Source organism: Cyprinodon tularosa, unplaced genomic scaffold (assembly GCF_016077235.1).
Source record: "Cyprinodon tularosa strain WSP-4 unplaced genomic scaffold, ASM1607723v1 ctg388, whole genome shotgun sequence".
Classification (NCBI taxonomy): domain Eukaryota; kingdom Metazoa; phylum Chordata; class Actinopteri; order Cyprinodontiformes; family Cyprinodontidae; genus Cyprinodon; species Cyprinodon tularosa.
Genome location: NW_024039105.1, coordinates 1,091,991 through 1,106,840, shown reverse-complemented (window position 1 = coordinate 1,106,840; position 14,850 = coordinate 1,091,991). Strand labels below are relative to the sequence as shown.

Here is a 14,850-nt window from a genome sequence, read left to right as displayed (position 1 = left end):
TGCCTTAATTTTGTATCACACATATTGTTTTATTTTTTTCGACAAATCACATCCTAGCGCATTTTGTAAAACATTACAGTCAAATCAGATAGAAGATATATGACAACACTGTGATCTGATTGTCACAAAAAAGAAATTCTCAGAGACTTTGGAATTTATTCTCCCCAGAATAGAACAAAATACCAGTGGTGTCAAGTACACACATTTGTTACTTAAGTAGAAGTATAGAAGTATCAACTTGACCTTTTTACTCAAGTAAAAGTGAAAAAGTATTTCCTCCAAAAACTACTTCAAGTATAAAAGTATAAAGTAACCTTAAAAATAAAAACAGCCAGATGCCAATATATAAACTGAAAGCTACATTTTTCGACTATTTCGGAAAAATTCTTTGATATAGGGCCAAGGATGAGGGAGGTCTTGTTGGTCTCGCCTGTGTCCGACCTTTCAGACATTTCAACATCTTTATCTGAATCCAACATTGTAGCATTGAATAGACAATTCACGCTTGTAGTTTGAAAAACACCTGCTTGCTTCTGATGATTTCCTTTGGGGTCAGCACAAATTAGACGAATAGCTAACTAATGAGTGTTTGCGCTACATGACTCATCCAATTACACTAGTTTTCACTAGATGTGGATGGAGCCAATCAACTGCATTGGATGGAGCACATGACATGAAATAAATATTTATAAACATTAAACCGAAGCCAAGAGTAAGGAGTAACGTTTGTTTGAAAAATGTAAGGAATAGAAAGTACAGATACTTGTGTGAAAATGTAATGAGTAGAAGTCAGAAGTAGGAAGAAATATAAGTAATGGAGTAAAGTAGATACTTAAACAGTTTACTTAAGTACAGTAAAGAAGTATTTGTACTTTGTTACTTGACACCTCTGTTCTGGGGTTATATGGAAAAAGCAAGTGGTGCACTTCATTCCATATTATTTCACAGTGGACACATGCATAAAAAATATGATTAGTTGATTTGATATCGGCTCATCAGTGGATACCCACCCCTTGCAGCAAGAAGGTTCTGGGTTCAATTCCCAGTCTTTCTGCAAGGAGTTTGCATGTTCTCCCTGAGCATGCATGGGTTCTCTCCAGCTTCCTACCACAGTTGAAAAACATGACTGTTAGGTTAATTGGCTTCTCTAAATTCTCCTTAGGTGTGAGTGTGTGTGTGAATGGTTGTTTGTCTCTGTGTTGCCCTGCATTTGACTGGTGACCTGTCCAGGGTGTACCCCGCATTTTGCCTGTAAACATCAGGAGATAGGCACCAGCACCCCTCCAACCCCACTTGGGATTAAGCGTTAGTAAGTCGATGGATGGATGATGATTTGATTTCTGCTTCATAAAATGCAAATGCATTATCATTCAAAAGACATCCAAGAAATTATTTCGAAAGTTTATCTTTTGAGAGAGTTTTGAAGTGGATTTGGGGGAAAGAGCATTTTTATCTCTTTTTTTGTCTTTTATTTTATTTTATTTATTTATTTCTTGATCAATTGAGATTATTTGTTAGATCCAATCTGGATAAGCCAAGAAATTAAGCGAAATGAGATCTAGGAAGCAACAGCGCCCCCCTGAGTCAGATTATTGAAAATACAACGGTAATCAAACACCGGAAGTTACTGTATTTTATTTGACTTTACTGCACATGCGCAGTGCGACCAGCTCCACCGCCTGGCTCGTGTGAGCTTCTGGTGTTAGAAGGGGAGAAGTGAGCAAACTGAGGATTTTAGTACATTATTCCATAAAACGCGTCTAGTTTCTGGTTTTTCACAGAGTCTGGAAACAAAAGAAAAGGGAGAACGAAATCGAGGGCATAAAGAGGAAAGAGAAAAGGAGGAAGACGGGGAGGATATTTTTTTTACACAGTGGAAAATGCTGCGGATTTGACTAAAAGGTAAGGAAAGCCAGCGGATCAATACTCATTGTTGGTTGAGCTCAAAGTTGTCGGTTGTGGGCGGAAGGAAGACGTGGTGATGGAGGTTTACAGCCGCAGCCTCCGCAGTCTGCGGCTGCTGAATGTAGGTCATTGTGTCGCTGGGTCGGACTTGAACGATCGGAGCCGAGACCAGCTGGGCCGAACCGAGCGGTGCTGCAGGGGGGCTGCAGGAAGGTGATGCCCTGCAGCAGGATAGACCTCTGGGCTCTTGTTTACAAATCAGCAATCGTCCTGACAGGCTAAAAAATGTTGAAATAAAATGCATGAGACCACACATGTGTTATATTGATTTTAAAATTCAAACAGTTAAACAAACTGCTTTGTAAAGAGATGGATGAAAATAGCCTTGAAATGAAACATGCATGCTTTTAGATAATACAGTTATCTAAAAAAAAAAGGGGGAAAAATTATACTTCTGCTTTGTATAAATTTGGGTCTGTAAGATCACAAGAGGCACACGAACCATGGTGATCAGCTGGTATTATTTCACATTTTCTATTAACAGTTTGATCACAAACATGAAAATGGAAAAAAAAAACTGCAAAGAAAGAAAGAAAATTAAAATGTGCAAATAAAAAAACTACAGAGAAAAAAAGGCAGAAAATAAAAAACTACTGAGAAAAAATGAACATAAAAAACGTGCAAATAAAACACTGCAGAGAAAAAAAGGACTTAAAAAAAATTACAAAAAAAAAAAACTGCAGAGAGAGAGAGAAAAATTCCAGGTAATATCAACAGATGCATTGGTTTTCCCCCTAGAGTTTTTATCTATATTAGATATGATATAAAGTAGCTAAAGTGGTGGAAAAACGGGCCATGGTAGCTTTTTAAAAGACAATTAGCCATATTCAAAGGGAGTTAGTAGAATGAAATAGAATAGAATAGAAAATCCCTTTATTGTCACATTATATTAGTGTTATAAGAAGCAAGAGTTCTTCCTGCAACTGTAGGGTTGCTCTTTTGAACCCCAAATTGAATCCAAAATAGTGAACTTTTAAAAACTAAACAGGTAAATTTGGATTATAGCTTTTTGTATCCTAAAGTCTAATCATTGTCTGCACTACTATCACTATTAATACGCTTCACAAACCTAATAAACATTTTCTGCCACTAAAAATATTTATTACAGCAGTATAACAGCTACTTAATAAGTCGAGCTATTAGCTATATTTTTTAACAGATATGCTGATCAGAGTGAAACAGCTGTAGTTGGAAAGCAGCAACACCATCATGCTAGCAGATGGTTGCAGCCGTTTTTTAATTCCACCGAATGGCCTTTCTATTCTAGTTTATTGCTGCTATAATCTTTTTATAATTAAAGATGACTTTATCTTTTTTGCAAGAAAGGAAAATTATATTAGCCTTCCTTTAGGTGTACCTCTAGCTGTGGATAGGCAGTTAAAGTAGGGCTGCAACTAACCATTATTTAGCAAATCGATTAATCTGTCGATTATTTCTAATAATTGTATAGTAAAAGGTTCCTTAAAGAATATTTTTTGCAAAATTAAACCAGGTGAAACTAAAACTCTTTCCACTTGAGGAACTCTGGATAGAGCAGATTGACAGACAAAAAAGCTTTTTTTTTAATCTTAAATGCAAATGTGCATATGTTTTTTGCAATTTTGGTATAATTGCTGCTCAAGGTGGGTCACTCTGTCAGCTATAGGCATATTTTAGTCTCTACACTCCTGTTTAACGATTAACCGCTTACTAATTTACTCGATGTTTATTTCAATAATCGATTAATCACGATTAATCTGATGAATTGTTTCAGCCCTAGTTTAAAGACCTTAAACACTAAGAATGTCTCAGTTGTAGGAGGAATACGTTTGTTTAAGAAAATTTTATTTTAAGCTATGATTAAATTTAAACATTTTGAGCCAATGGTTCATATGTTTGAAGATAAAATCACAAGCTTAATTTTAAAGGGATTTTTTAAAATTATTGTTATCTCTGAACTCTTTGCTAACATTTGGTATTTGATTTTTCACTATTAGTGCAGCCAGGCCCCAAACTTCCAAAAGGAGCACCTTCATAGACTATGATGTGGGTGCTCTCTTCATCCTCTGCCTTTTACAGTTTCCATTTGTATCTCTGTTTCTGTCTCCTATAACCCCAGTCGACCTCTGCAGATGACACTGAGCCTGGTTCTGTTGGAGGTTTCTTCCTGTTAAAAGGGAGTTTTTCCTCTCCACTGTCGCTACAAGCATGCTTAGTGTGAGGGATTGCCTTCGAGTCGATGCAATCAGCTGATTTTCCTTAGATAGAAAACTTTGAATCAATTTAACTGTATGATCTGGTGAACTGTAAAGTGCCTTCAGATGACATGTGTTATTAATCGGTGCTATATAAATAAACCGAATTCAATTGAATGGCCAACAGAAGAAATAACTGACTGATGAGAAGTGCTGGGTGAGCAGTTAAGCATCAAAGATGTTTCATCCAGAAACAAAAACCTGCTGATTTACTAGCTGACTGCTGAGTGCGACCTGAAAAAAAAAAAAAAAAAAAAAAAGCCCTGATCAAACAAGCAGTAAATCATGGGCCGAGCTGGAGCCAGCATCTGAATCTGCTGGGAAGAATGCCAGCTGGGAGAAAATCTGTTAGGGAAAAATAACAGTCCTGTCCCTGTCTTATTTGTACAGCATGTCAGCCAGAGCGCTAATGTTTATCTTTTTAAACTCTCACATTTCACACTTTTTTGAATATTTTTTTAGTTTTGTTTCAGTTTTGTTTTGCTTAAAAAAATCAGTTCAGCTCCTCGCTGCTGAAGCTCCCTGAAGGAAGGTGACACGATTTCGTCGAAACATCTGTAAAACCCGACGGCTAACTATTCTTTTGTATGTTTCCAGCTCTTTTGTTTGCAGGTGGTTTTAGGTGGTGTTTCTGCAAACGCACTCATCCCCTTCCTTCCTCATTGTGTTTATCTTTTAAGGCCTTATCCAGTCACATTACACTCAGTACTCTTTTAAACATTAGAGAGCCGACGTCCCCAGCTTAACAGTCAGTTAATATACTGCATGCGCTGTGGTTAAATTTGTATTGTTGTCTTTCAGTTCTTTTGGGATTAATAGTTAAAAGTTTATTTTAGCATTTAGTGTACCTTGTTGTGTTCACAACTTGTTCAGTGACTAAACAAATTAATCATTAAGCAAATGATTTACTTTTTGCTGATTGGCGACGGAAGATTCCAAGTTGTAGGTGGAAATAAACCGGATAAAGAAAGGCCTGATTTTATTTTAAGAGTCACAGATTTAGCTTTTTTAAGACTTTATTTTAATACAGTAAAGATCAAAACATGCTGCTGGTCTCTAGAAAGATGTAGTAAATGTAGAATTAGCAGCATATGAGCCTAACCAAATACTTTTGAAGGAATACTAATAATTTCTTCTTTTTTCTATTAAGGTCTATGTATTTGAATTTAAATCTTTGATGGATCATAGATGAATGAATGAATGGGTTACATGGAGAAATGATGTACTTTTACACCAATGAAGCAAGAAAACTGAAGTGTTTCTTTACTGTTTTTTAGCTGCCTGTTACTTCAGGCACTGGAATATTTTTTCAAAGTGATCTTTTCTATAATGTTCTCCCTCCCTTTACTCAAAGTGCTACATCAGGCTGTCCAACAACTCCTCTAGACATCTGTGATTGATGGCAGTAAATTAGAAATCTCAGCTGTAGTAAATCTTACTATCAGAAGGAGTTCACTTTTTCTTCTAAAACCTTTTAAGCTTCTGAAGGTGGTATTGTATGTGTATGATGTGCTCTCCTAGTAAAAGAAAAATCTTTTATTTTGTTGTTGTTAAATATTCTTGCATCTTTTTAGATGTCTGCCATCACCATGGAAGCAAACTCCATCCTCCCGGTCCTAAAAAAGAAGCTGGCCTTCCTCTCAGGTAATACCCAGTGTCCTCATGCTCCTTTAGTGCTAAATCTTCGCCTTCAGTAACTCAATGTTTCTTGGCGTCTGTTAGGAGGCAAGGACCGGCGCAGCGGTCTGATCCTCACCATCCCCCTCAATTCAGATCAGACCAGCATGGAGGAACTCAGCGCCACGCTGGATTACCTACTCAGCATCCCTAGGTACAGGCATGCTAGCTAAGGTAGCCTAATGTGTGTCTGAACTATCATCAAGTTAAACTCATCTCCCACTTTCAGTGACAAGTGTAAGGCTCGTGGTTTCACCGTGATCGTGGATGGCCGGAGGTCTCAGTGGAACATTGTGAAGACGGTGGTGCTCATGCTGCAGGTAGGAATCGAACCTCCGTCGAGGATTGTGGTGTTTGGTTGTCGGTGCAGGTTTTTAAAGATGCGGCGTGTGGGTGGATGTTTCAGAACGTGATCCCAGCGGAGGTGTCGCTGGTCTGTGTGGTGAAGCCTGACGAATTCTGGGATAAGAAGGTTACGCACTTCTGTTTCTGGAAGGAGAAAGACCGCCTGGGCTTTGAGGTGAGTGCCTCACCTGCTGGAGGCAAACAGGCTTTTACTTTTCCTAAAGCTCGCATAAATATGAAATATAGCACATTGTATAGGAAGTTTCAGTCAGTTTATTCCTCTCTGTATGTTCAAATCTTTACATGGGGAAACAATATTAAATTGATTAATGTCCAAAAGTGGAATGTACAATATCTGATTATAAAATAAAAATTGTTTTAATCTTTTAATTTGACCATTTATATCTTAGGCATTTTATTATTTCCATCTCAAATTAGAAAAGCAACATAAATATGTTGTCTAGAAGTTAGTGAGGAATCAAAATAAAAAATCAAATCGTATTATAAACATGGATTTATAAATCTGGAGCTGATCTGAGTAACTCCCTTATAATCACATTAAAACTTGATGAACCGAGACCAAATACAGAACAACAGTTACTGTCAAACTGACTTATTGATTTTACTTTGTTTTCATCAAGACATCTGAGCTGCTTTGATGAGCTCCGATAGCTCAGTGTGAAAAACAGCTGATCTCAGGCTGTTCTCTACATTTAGTCTGTTCATCTGCTTGGTTTTGGTGTGGGTCAAAACTGAAGGTGAACTCAAAGAAAATGTAATTTTTTTGGTTGATAAAAGTTTCTTTCATTTTTTAATTAGGTCCTCACAAAGCAAAACAGATCCCAGCCCTATTTTATTTTACTACTTAATAAATAAAATATTTACATGTACCCCTTGCAATGCACACGCAGACCACTAGGGTCTCGAGTACCCCTGGTTGGGAATCACTGCGCTAATGTGTCGTTTCTACTTTGTTTGTCTGACATTGTCTGATGACGCTTTATCATTAAAACATTGATGAGGCATCCACCTCTTTTGGTGGCGCCATTAGTCTCACTACCAAAGAAGCATCGACAGAAGGACAATCAATCTGTTTGTGATGCTAAGGTTGAAATCCAGCTCAGAGCTTTTTGAGAGATTCTTCAAAACACAGTTAATGGCTCATAGGCTACATTTACACAGCAGCCTGAAGTGACCCAAATCCGATTTTTTTTTTTTTGCCCATATGTGACCTGTATCTGATCTTTTCGTGACAGTCTGAACAACACAGATCTATATTGAAAAGATTGTGTTTATAAGGTTGGGAAAGATCGCTAGATGCGCTCCGGCACTACCATCCATGGTACTTCCTTAAACACAGAGCACGCTTGCTTGTGACGTCATTGCGTCCTCTACTGCGCATGTAGGACACTTGCGTTGTATGACTGCAGTTCACACAGGAGATCACATCCAAGTTTCAAATATTTGAAAATGTGTACGGCAACGCAAAAAAAAAAAAAACGGTTTTCACAAAAAAAGTCGGAATTGAGCATCAAGGCCTGCAGTGTGAACGTAGCCATAGATCCATTTTTTTCTAATATTAGTTCTCTCAGAACCAGACAAGATATAGATCTGTAGCAAACAAACCTAGATTGGATCATTCTAAAATGATAATTAAATGAAGTCAGGCTTCAACATATTAGAAAAACTGAAAATGAATATAATATATTATTTGTGAATACTTGTATGTTCTTGTGACCACTCACATTTCCTCCCTTATCTTTTTGCTGGTAACTATTTTCCCCATACACCCACCACTCTGCTTTAGCTTCAGCATGTCTTTCAATAAACTGTGTATCCAGTTTTAAATGTGTTGAAAACCCATCAGACTGCAAGCACAGCAATAATGTGCAGTATTGGAAGTAAAGTAGGCTACCAAATATTGCAACAAATAATCCCCTCCCAGCGGTAGAATTGCAGACATGGATATTTAGAAGACGAGTAGGTTGCCATATTAATATAATGCGTTTGGGCTTTATGAAAATGGTAATCAATAGTTTTTCAACGATATTCTAAATATTCCCTTCTTTTAATGCTTAGTTTGGTTTTTAAAACTAGTTTGACTTTTCCTAGTCAGCGTCTACTAACTTTTGGCATCATACAGAAACCTGGATGCTTCATAGTGTCTGTTGGCATCTGTGGTTATGGTCACCACCACCTCTATCATTGACAGATGGTTTTGCTAATATAGATCTGTAGTCTTGCTGACCCAAATTTTTGCAGCCATGTTGGCTCAGCCATGGTTTCTATGGTAACCGGATCAAGTCAGCTGGTCTGTGGTAATTTGAAAGTTGTTAAAGAAGGATAATCCTTTGCAGTAGATGTGAAGATAAGCCTATTTTTAACCAATCTGAAGATGTTTCTGATTGCTTGAAGAGGCAGTATGCAGGTTAAAATGCAATAGACTAAGTTCATTACCTCCTAAAGTCAGTTTTACTGAGGTAGCATGTTCTAGTTAAACCAATCTGTGGGGTGGCTTCCCCTCTAGTTTTCTTTCCATCCTTGAATAGCAGATAACATCCACAGCAGCTGTGAGGGAGATCCCAGTGACGGTGCTGAAATGTGACTCATCTCAACCATGGAGAGTTTTGGTGGCGGGGTGTGTGATCTACAGCTGCTGTAGCGCCTGACCTGGCACTTAAATCAAAAACACACTTATACACACGATGGATTGAGTCCAGGTTTGCTGTTGGCATCGTTTGCCGTGACAACTGGAAGACAGCCTCTCTGCCAACTGTCTTTTCAGGTTTATTTATGGGCAAAATTGAACTGCTGTGTGATTTATGTGATAACGAAGAAAAAGGTTACTTTGCTTGATTTCTTTTCTCTCCTTATAAATCCTGCTTTTATCTTGTAGTCTGATATTAAACTCACAACGCCCTGTATTCTGATTTAGAAAACCATCAGAGACACTCGGGCTGGAGTTTATCTTATGATCCAGCAATTTGCTTTGGTTAATAAACAAAAAAAAATATATATATATACATTGTGTTGCAATGGTCTGAGTTTTACGAACGATTCTAGTCAGTACTTCCACCTTTTCAGCGCAATTGAATGCAGCATCATGCAGCACACAGCAGTGGCTTCATTCTACCTTCTCATTGTTCAAGCTACTTGCTGCTTCTCTGCAACAGCATTACAGTGCAGAGGATATGTAAATGGTTTTATGCTGGCGCGTATGTTATTGATAAGTGAACCCCTTAAATAGCGCAGATGTAAAACGGTGAATTTTACAGCATGCTGTCAAAAAGCTCTTTAATTCACTCCAGCTGTCCAATTAATGAGGCTGATGCCAACTAACTACCTTACAAAGCTTTAGCATATTACTGTAATAGAGTACCTTTCGAAACGACTTTCTCATAACGCTGGGTGTTGTCATGATTGGTTGCTTTCTTGTCATTCTACTTTTAGAAAAAGAAAACGTTTAAGTTATAATTATAAATATTCTGCATACATAAGGCATAATATTCACTATAATGCCACCCCGAATAATCTTGTGGCACCCCAATTTTAAAATCCCAACTACAGGAAATCTGTCTTAGAGTTTTTTGTATTATTGTAGAAGCTGATTGAGGATTAATAATGGTTCTAAACTACAGCGTGTAATAATTACAGGATTTATTGTCAGATATATATTATGTAATATGTTATACATAAATGTGTTGTTGTCATGTACGAACTGAAAGTCTCAATCATTGTGTTTGACTTGCCTTAGAAATTGCTATTTATAATTCCATAGAATTGGGTCTTGCATTGCCAGGAGGTAGACATCTTTGCGCTACGGCACCACAGTGAGTGAGATTGTCGTTGCGCTCAAATGTGTTGAGAGTAAGGATGTCCCGATCAGCATTTTAGGCCTCCGATCCTTATCCGATCTTTTAACCTCAAATCCGATCCGATCTTGAGTCCCGATCCGATAATTTTTCTTTAGTAGTGAAATAGATAAAGCTCAAATATATTTTGAGTAAGTAACTCAACTTTTTATTAGACTAATATCTGATCAAAAAGCATTTCTATTATTATTGTAAATCCCATTAAATCAAAATCTTACCCAAGATTAAAGGTCAGCTTCAATTTTGACTGACGGTACAGTATTATCAAATAAAGTGCTATCCAAGATCCACTTTTAGCTTATAAGTGATTAATATAGGCTGGCAAAAAGTCAATAAAAATAAAGTGCACTGACCACTCAGCAAATTTAAAATGCCCTTGCTCATCTTAAATGTGATATAAACAGATAGAAGACAAATAGTCACAATTCAGTAAATAAATTTGAAAAATCTCAATACAACTTAAAAAAGTAAGTAAACAGAATTCAATCTAATGAATTCAAAACTTCAGGACTGCAACTTAAAGTAGCATGATCACTGAAACATGATCAAAATCAACAAGACCATTCTTCAGTCTAGAACAAACACCTACGTAGCCCTAAAAACAACTAAACAACCAAACCTGAATACTTAATTATAATAACCACAATGCTCTTTCCAGTTATGCCTCAATCACATATCCTAATTCAGTCAAGAGCAATAAATTCGACCAACCTTTCTGTGATCTTCTTTGCTCTATTATTTTCGTTGGAGTATTTGTCTCTCCTCGTCCAGCTTTTGTTGCTTTGCTTTAGTAACCCAGTCGTTCTGCAGCTTTACAAAACGCTTCATACACATTGTCATGTTTTGTCCTCAAATGACGAATCAAGTTCATGGTGTTAAATGTAGCTCTGCTGCTACCTCCTCTTGAAATTCCTATGTAGCAGACATTGCAAGTAGCTTTAGGACTGTCTTCACTCACTACTAGGGGTGTAAATCCCACCCATCATGGCGATTCGATTCAGTATCGATTTCCTGACCCAACGATTTGATTATTTTCTATACTCAAGAATACACCACGATTCGATTAATTGGTGAATTTTTTTTTTTCTTTTTTTTTTTTTTTTTTACAGCATACAGGCTAGACAATGTTTCAAATTTGAAATAAACCAATGAAAGCTGTAATATCGTTGTGCTTTTTTTTTTTTTTTTTTTTTTTTTTTTTTTTTGAGAAACTACAGAAAAAAACTGAAGTAGAAAAGTTGCACTCCATCTATCCCTATTTAAACCTCTTCCACTGAAAAATAATAATGCCCAAGTGTTATAGATTCTGCAAGGCTTTGCATCAGAAAATACTGCACAGAATCAGTGCAATGAGTGCAATGCAATACCTCGGCTCCAGACCCCCCCCCCCCCCCCCAAATCGTACCAAACGATTATTATTTACACCCTTACTCACTACAGTAAAATACTCCCACACTTCTGACATGCTTGCTTTGCAGCAGCTGCGAAGGTTTGTATTGTGCAACTACCATCAACCGTAACTAGCCGGTACTTTACTGCAGTTGCTGTAAAGTTCGCCGCGACTAGTCAGGTAATGTAGCTGATCTCCGATCACGGTAAAATAGGAAAAGATCGGGCCGATTCCGATCTCGAGATCGCGACATACGTAGTTGAGAGGTTTGAACCGGATGGTGATGAACATTAGATGTCAGCAGCAACACACTGAAGAATGCTGGTACTGTGCAGTATTTAATCATGCAGTGACAAAAAGGGCTCCATATAAGAGGCAATAGGAGGATTAGCTGTTTTGGTTTGTCAGACTGGATATTTCTCTCCTTCTACAAATCCATTTTCCTTATAAATGTTCCTGCAAAGAAATAAATCAACCCAACACAAACTCCCTGAAATTTTATGCTATGTTTACATTCACATGTATTAAACAATGTTGCTATAGCTCAAGGTCTTGTTTGTCACAGATTCAGTCATTAATTATTGCTCTGACTGTTGCAGGTTTAGGCAAGTAGCTACTCTTTACAGCCATTTCCTGACTTATAAGGATCAACGCTCCTTTGCCTCACTGGAATGGAATGATCACAATGTTTCCAATGTTCCTGCAATGATAAATTACATTATTTTAGAGCTTAAATATCTGTACTGATGTTTGCAGACAGCTTTTTATGAGAATTATGGAAACAGAGGTGATCTATATAGTCAGTGTTTGGACAACAACTCATAAAGATGATGAAATTCTGAGAGCAAAACTCTTCAGTTATGATTAATTTTTTAACCTCAAAGCATTTCTAATGTAATAACTCTGCAGAGTTTATTGGAGGTCCAGAGCATATTTCAACTCCTGAGTGTATTTTTAGGATGTCAGCAGTCTGTATTCGTTAAACAGCCTAAAGGAGGACAGCCTTCTCCCACTTTATCTGTTGCTCCATTGTAAATCAGAGACCTAGAGAATGGGATCAGGGATGAGTGGACAATTAATAACTGTTATTTAGCAAAAGTAGAAAACAGATGTGAGCGAGCAATAAATGCTTCAAGTTGTTATAAAACCTGTAATCATAGTTGTCCCTTTCAGGGCTATGCAGTTGTTGGGGCACGTATGATAAAGAGGCTGTTGGGAAAAATAAATATTTAAAGCTGGTTCTTCATAGCAGACACAAGATAAGTGAGAAATTCTTAATGAAACCAACCTACTTTGATAGGAGGTATATGGAGTCTAAATACATTAAATTTAATTAACCAAAAATTATCATTATCAAAGAAAAATTAAATGTGTTTCTGTACTCAATTTTTTTAAAGTCTTATATCAAGTCCTTTTGATATCAACATAACCACATCACTGTCGCCATATTGGTTTAGAAGCTATGTATCCTGGCACTGGCTATATTTATGTACATAAAAAAACAACCACAACCTAATCTCTAGTTTCATACCCACCACTTTAGAGAATATTGAATTTCAGAAATAAAAAAGCAGCTTTTTTCCCCTCCTGACTGAGGTAAAAAAAAAAATGTTTTTTATTTGATTTTCTTTATTAAAGCAAACCAAAAATGTAACAATTCATCATTTTTTTTTTAAATGATGTTTATGTTAATGATCCATAAAAATATTAGGTCAAATAATAAAAAAAAAAAAATAATCAGAAAGATAATAGAAAACATAATGAAAATATATAACATTTGAAATATATCCTTTGATTTATGTACATTGGTCTGGGAAAAAAAATACCTTTGCATTGCCTAAAAAGAAAAGAGAAAAAAAAGATTTTTTTTTTATTACTGAAAAAAAAAACATCTCTAGTTTAATGTCATTTTTATGCAAAATAAAAAAAAAAAGAAGTATGCTTTATGTTTTTTGCCAAATTACAAAATAAATGATTTTTTCCAACTCAATAATCGTTTTTATTGTTGAATTACTGACTGATAAAGAGACACCCTTTCAAAATAAAAGGAACCATTTGGCTGCTTAATTGGACAAAATTATATTTCCAAGTTTCCACTTGGTTAAGTATTGCAGTTTATATTCTTGGAATTTATTTGAGATAAAATAATGTCTGATTTGAAAGGGTCTGTGTTTAAGATTTACTTTCTTAAATTTGATTTATTGCAAATTTCTTTCAGGTACTTCAGGAAAGGGATACAGCTCTTTAGCACATTGCTAAATCGGAAGCCAGCTTCAGCAATATAGGCAAATATAGTCAATGTTAATGTTTATCATTTTCATACAAACCGCCTGAAAATATTATGAAATACATTTAGAAAAGCAAAATTTTGAAAATAGAAACATATTAGTAACCCTAACTTTTTAGCTCCCCTCACTATCCTCTGCAGGGCTCCTTTTCTTTTCCATATTGTAATTGGAATACCACACTGGAATAGTCTCAACATGATTAAAATTTTACTTTTAGTGTTTGATCAGGCTGATTTCTGACTTTATGCTGACTTTTAATGCTTTGGTTCAGGTGATCCTGGTTTCGGCCAATAAGCTCACTCGTTACATCGAACCTTGCCAGCTTACAGACGATTTCGGAGGAAGTCTGGACTATGACCACAGCGACTGGCTCAACAAGAGACTGGTATCTGAAATATATTGAAACCTTTTACAGCTCATCCTAAAGTGGATGTTGCCATGGTTACTGGAAGCTTGGTACTTATTTGTCATTCGTTTCATTTCAGGTTTTTGAGAAGTTTACAAAAGAGTCGACTGCGCTTCTGGACGAGCTGACGATCATCAACGACAGTGAAAAAAGTGCCTCGGGGGACAAAGACAAGTAGGCCCGCAGCCCGTAATTATTGTGATTAATCTTACAGCTGTTGTTTTGAATTATGGTCTGTTTGCCATTGCAGATCAACCGATGGAGCTCTATTGCCATCACTTGATCCTGAAACTGTCCTACAGAATGGTAAAACATTTTTTCCTAGATTAAAACATTTAAAGCAGATTTCAGAACCCCTGTGGGGTTGTGAGACAGCAATTGTGGGCTCCAGAGATGTTTTTCATGATTTATTTTTTAATATGATTCCTGAAGTATATGGCTTAACATTGAAGCGGACACTATGCAACCCATTCACATGCAGCAATGCAGCATCTACGGCCATAGTGGTCTAAAGGCCAATTTATGCTTTGATGCATAGCCTCTGCAACCTTCAAATCTGTCTCTGTGTCCCCTGCACACCACGCCCCCCGCGCTGAGGTCCTACAACTGTCGTTGCGTACCTCAAAAAAATCCTGACTGCGCATTGGACGGTCGCAAACCTCAAGACCTCAAG

At 36.8% G+C, this 14,850-nt stretch overlaps 1 protein-coding gene across 1 annotated transcript in view; it reads left to right on the top strand.

Annotated features, from left to right (window-relative positions):
• The first annotated feature begins 1,659 nt into the window (after nt 1-1,659).
• The window catches only part of sestd1 (SEC14 and spectrin domains 1), a 30,796-nt gene continuing 17,605 nt past the window's right edge, over nt 1,660-14,850 (top strand). The window contains exons 1-8 of the mRNA XM_038297454.1: nt 1,660-1,902; nt 5,774-5,843; nt 5,922-6,030; nt 6,106-6,196; nt 6,283-6,396; nt 14,043-14,156; nt 14,257-14,351; nt 14,428-14,483. Coding sequence (XP_038153382.1) covers nt 5,774-5,843; nt 5,922-6,030; nt 6,106-6,196; nt 6,283-6,396; nt 14,043-14,156; nt 14,257-14,351; nt 14,428-14,483 — 649 coding nt within the window. The 5' untranslated portion in view covers nt 1,660-1,902. The remainder of the gene's footprint in view (nt 1,903-5,773; nt 5,844-5,921; nt 6,031-6,105; nt 6,197-6,282; nt 6,397-14,042; nt 14,157-14,256; nt 14,352-14,427; nt 14,484-14,850) is intronic.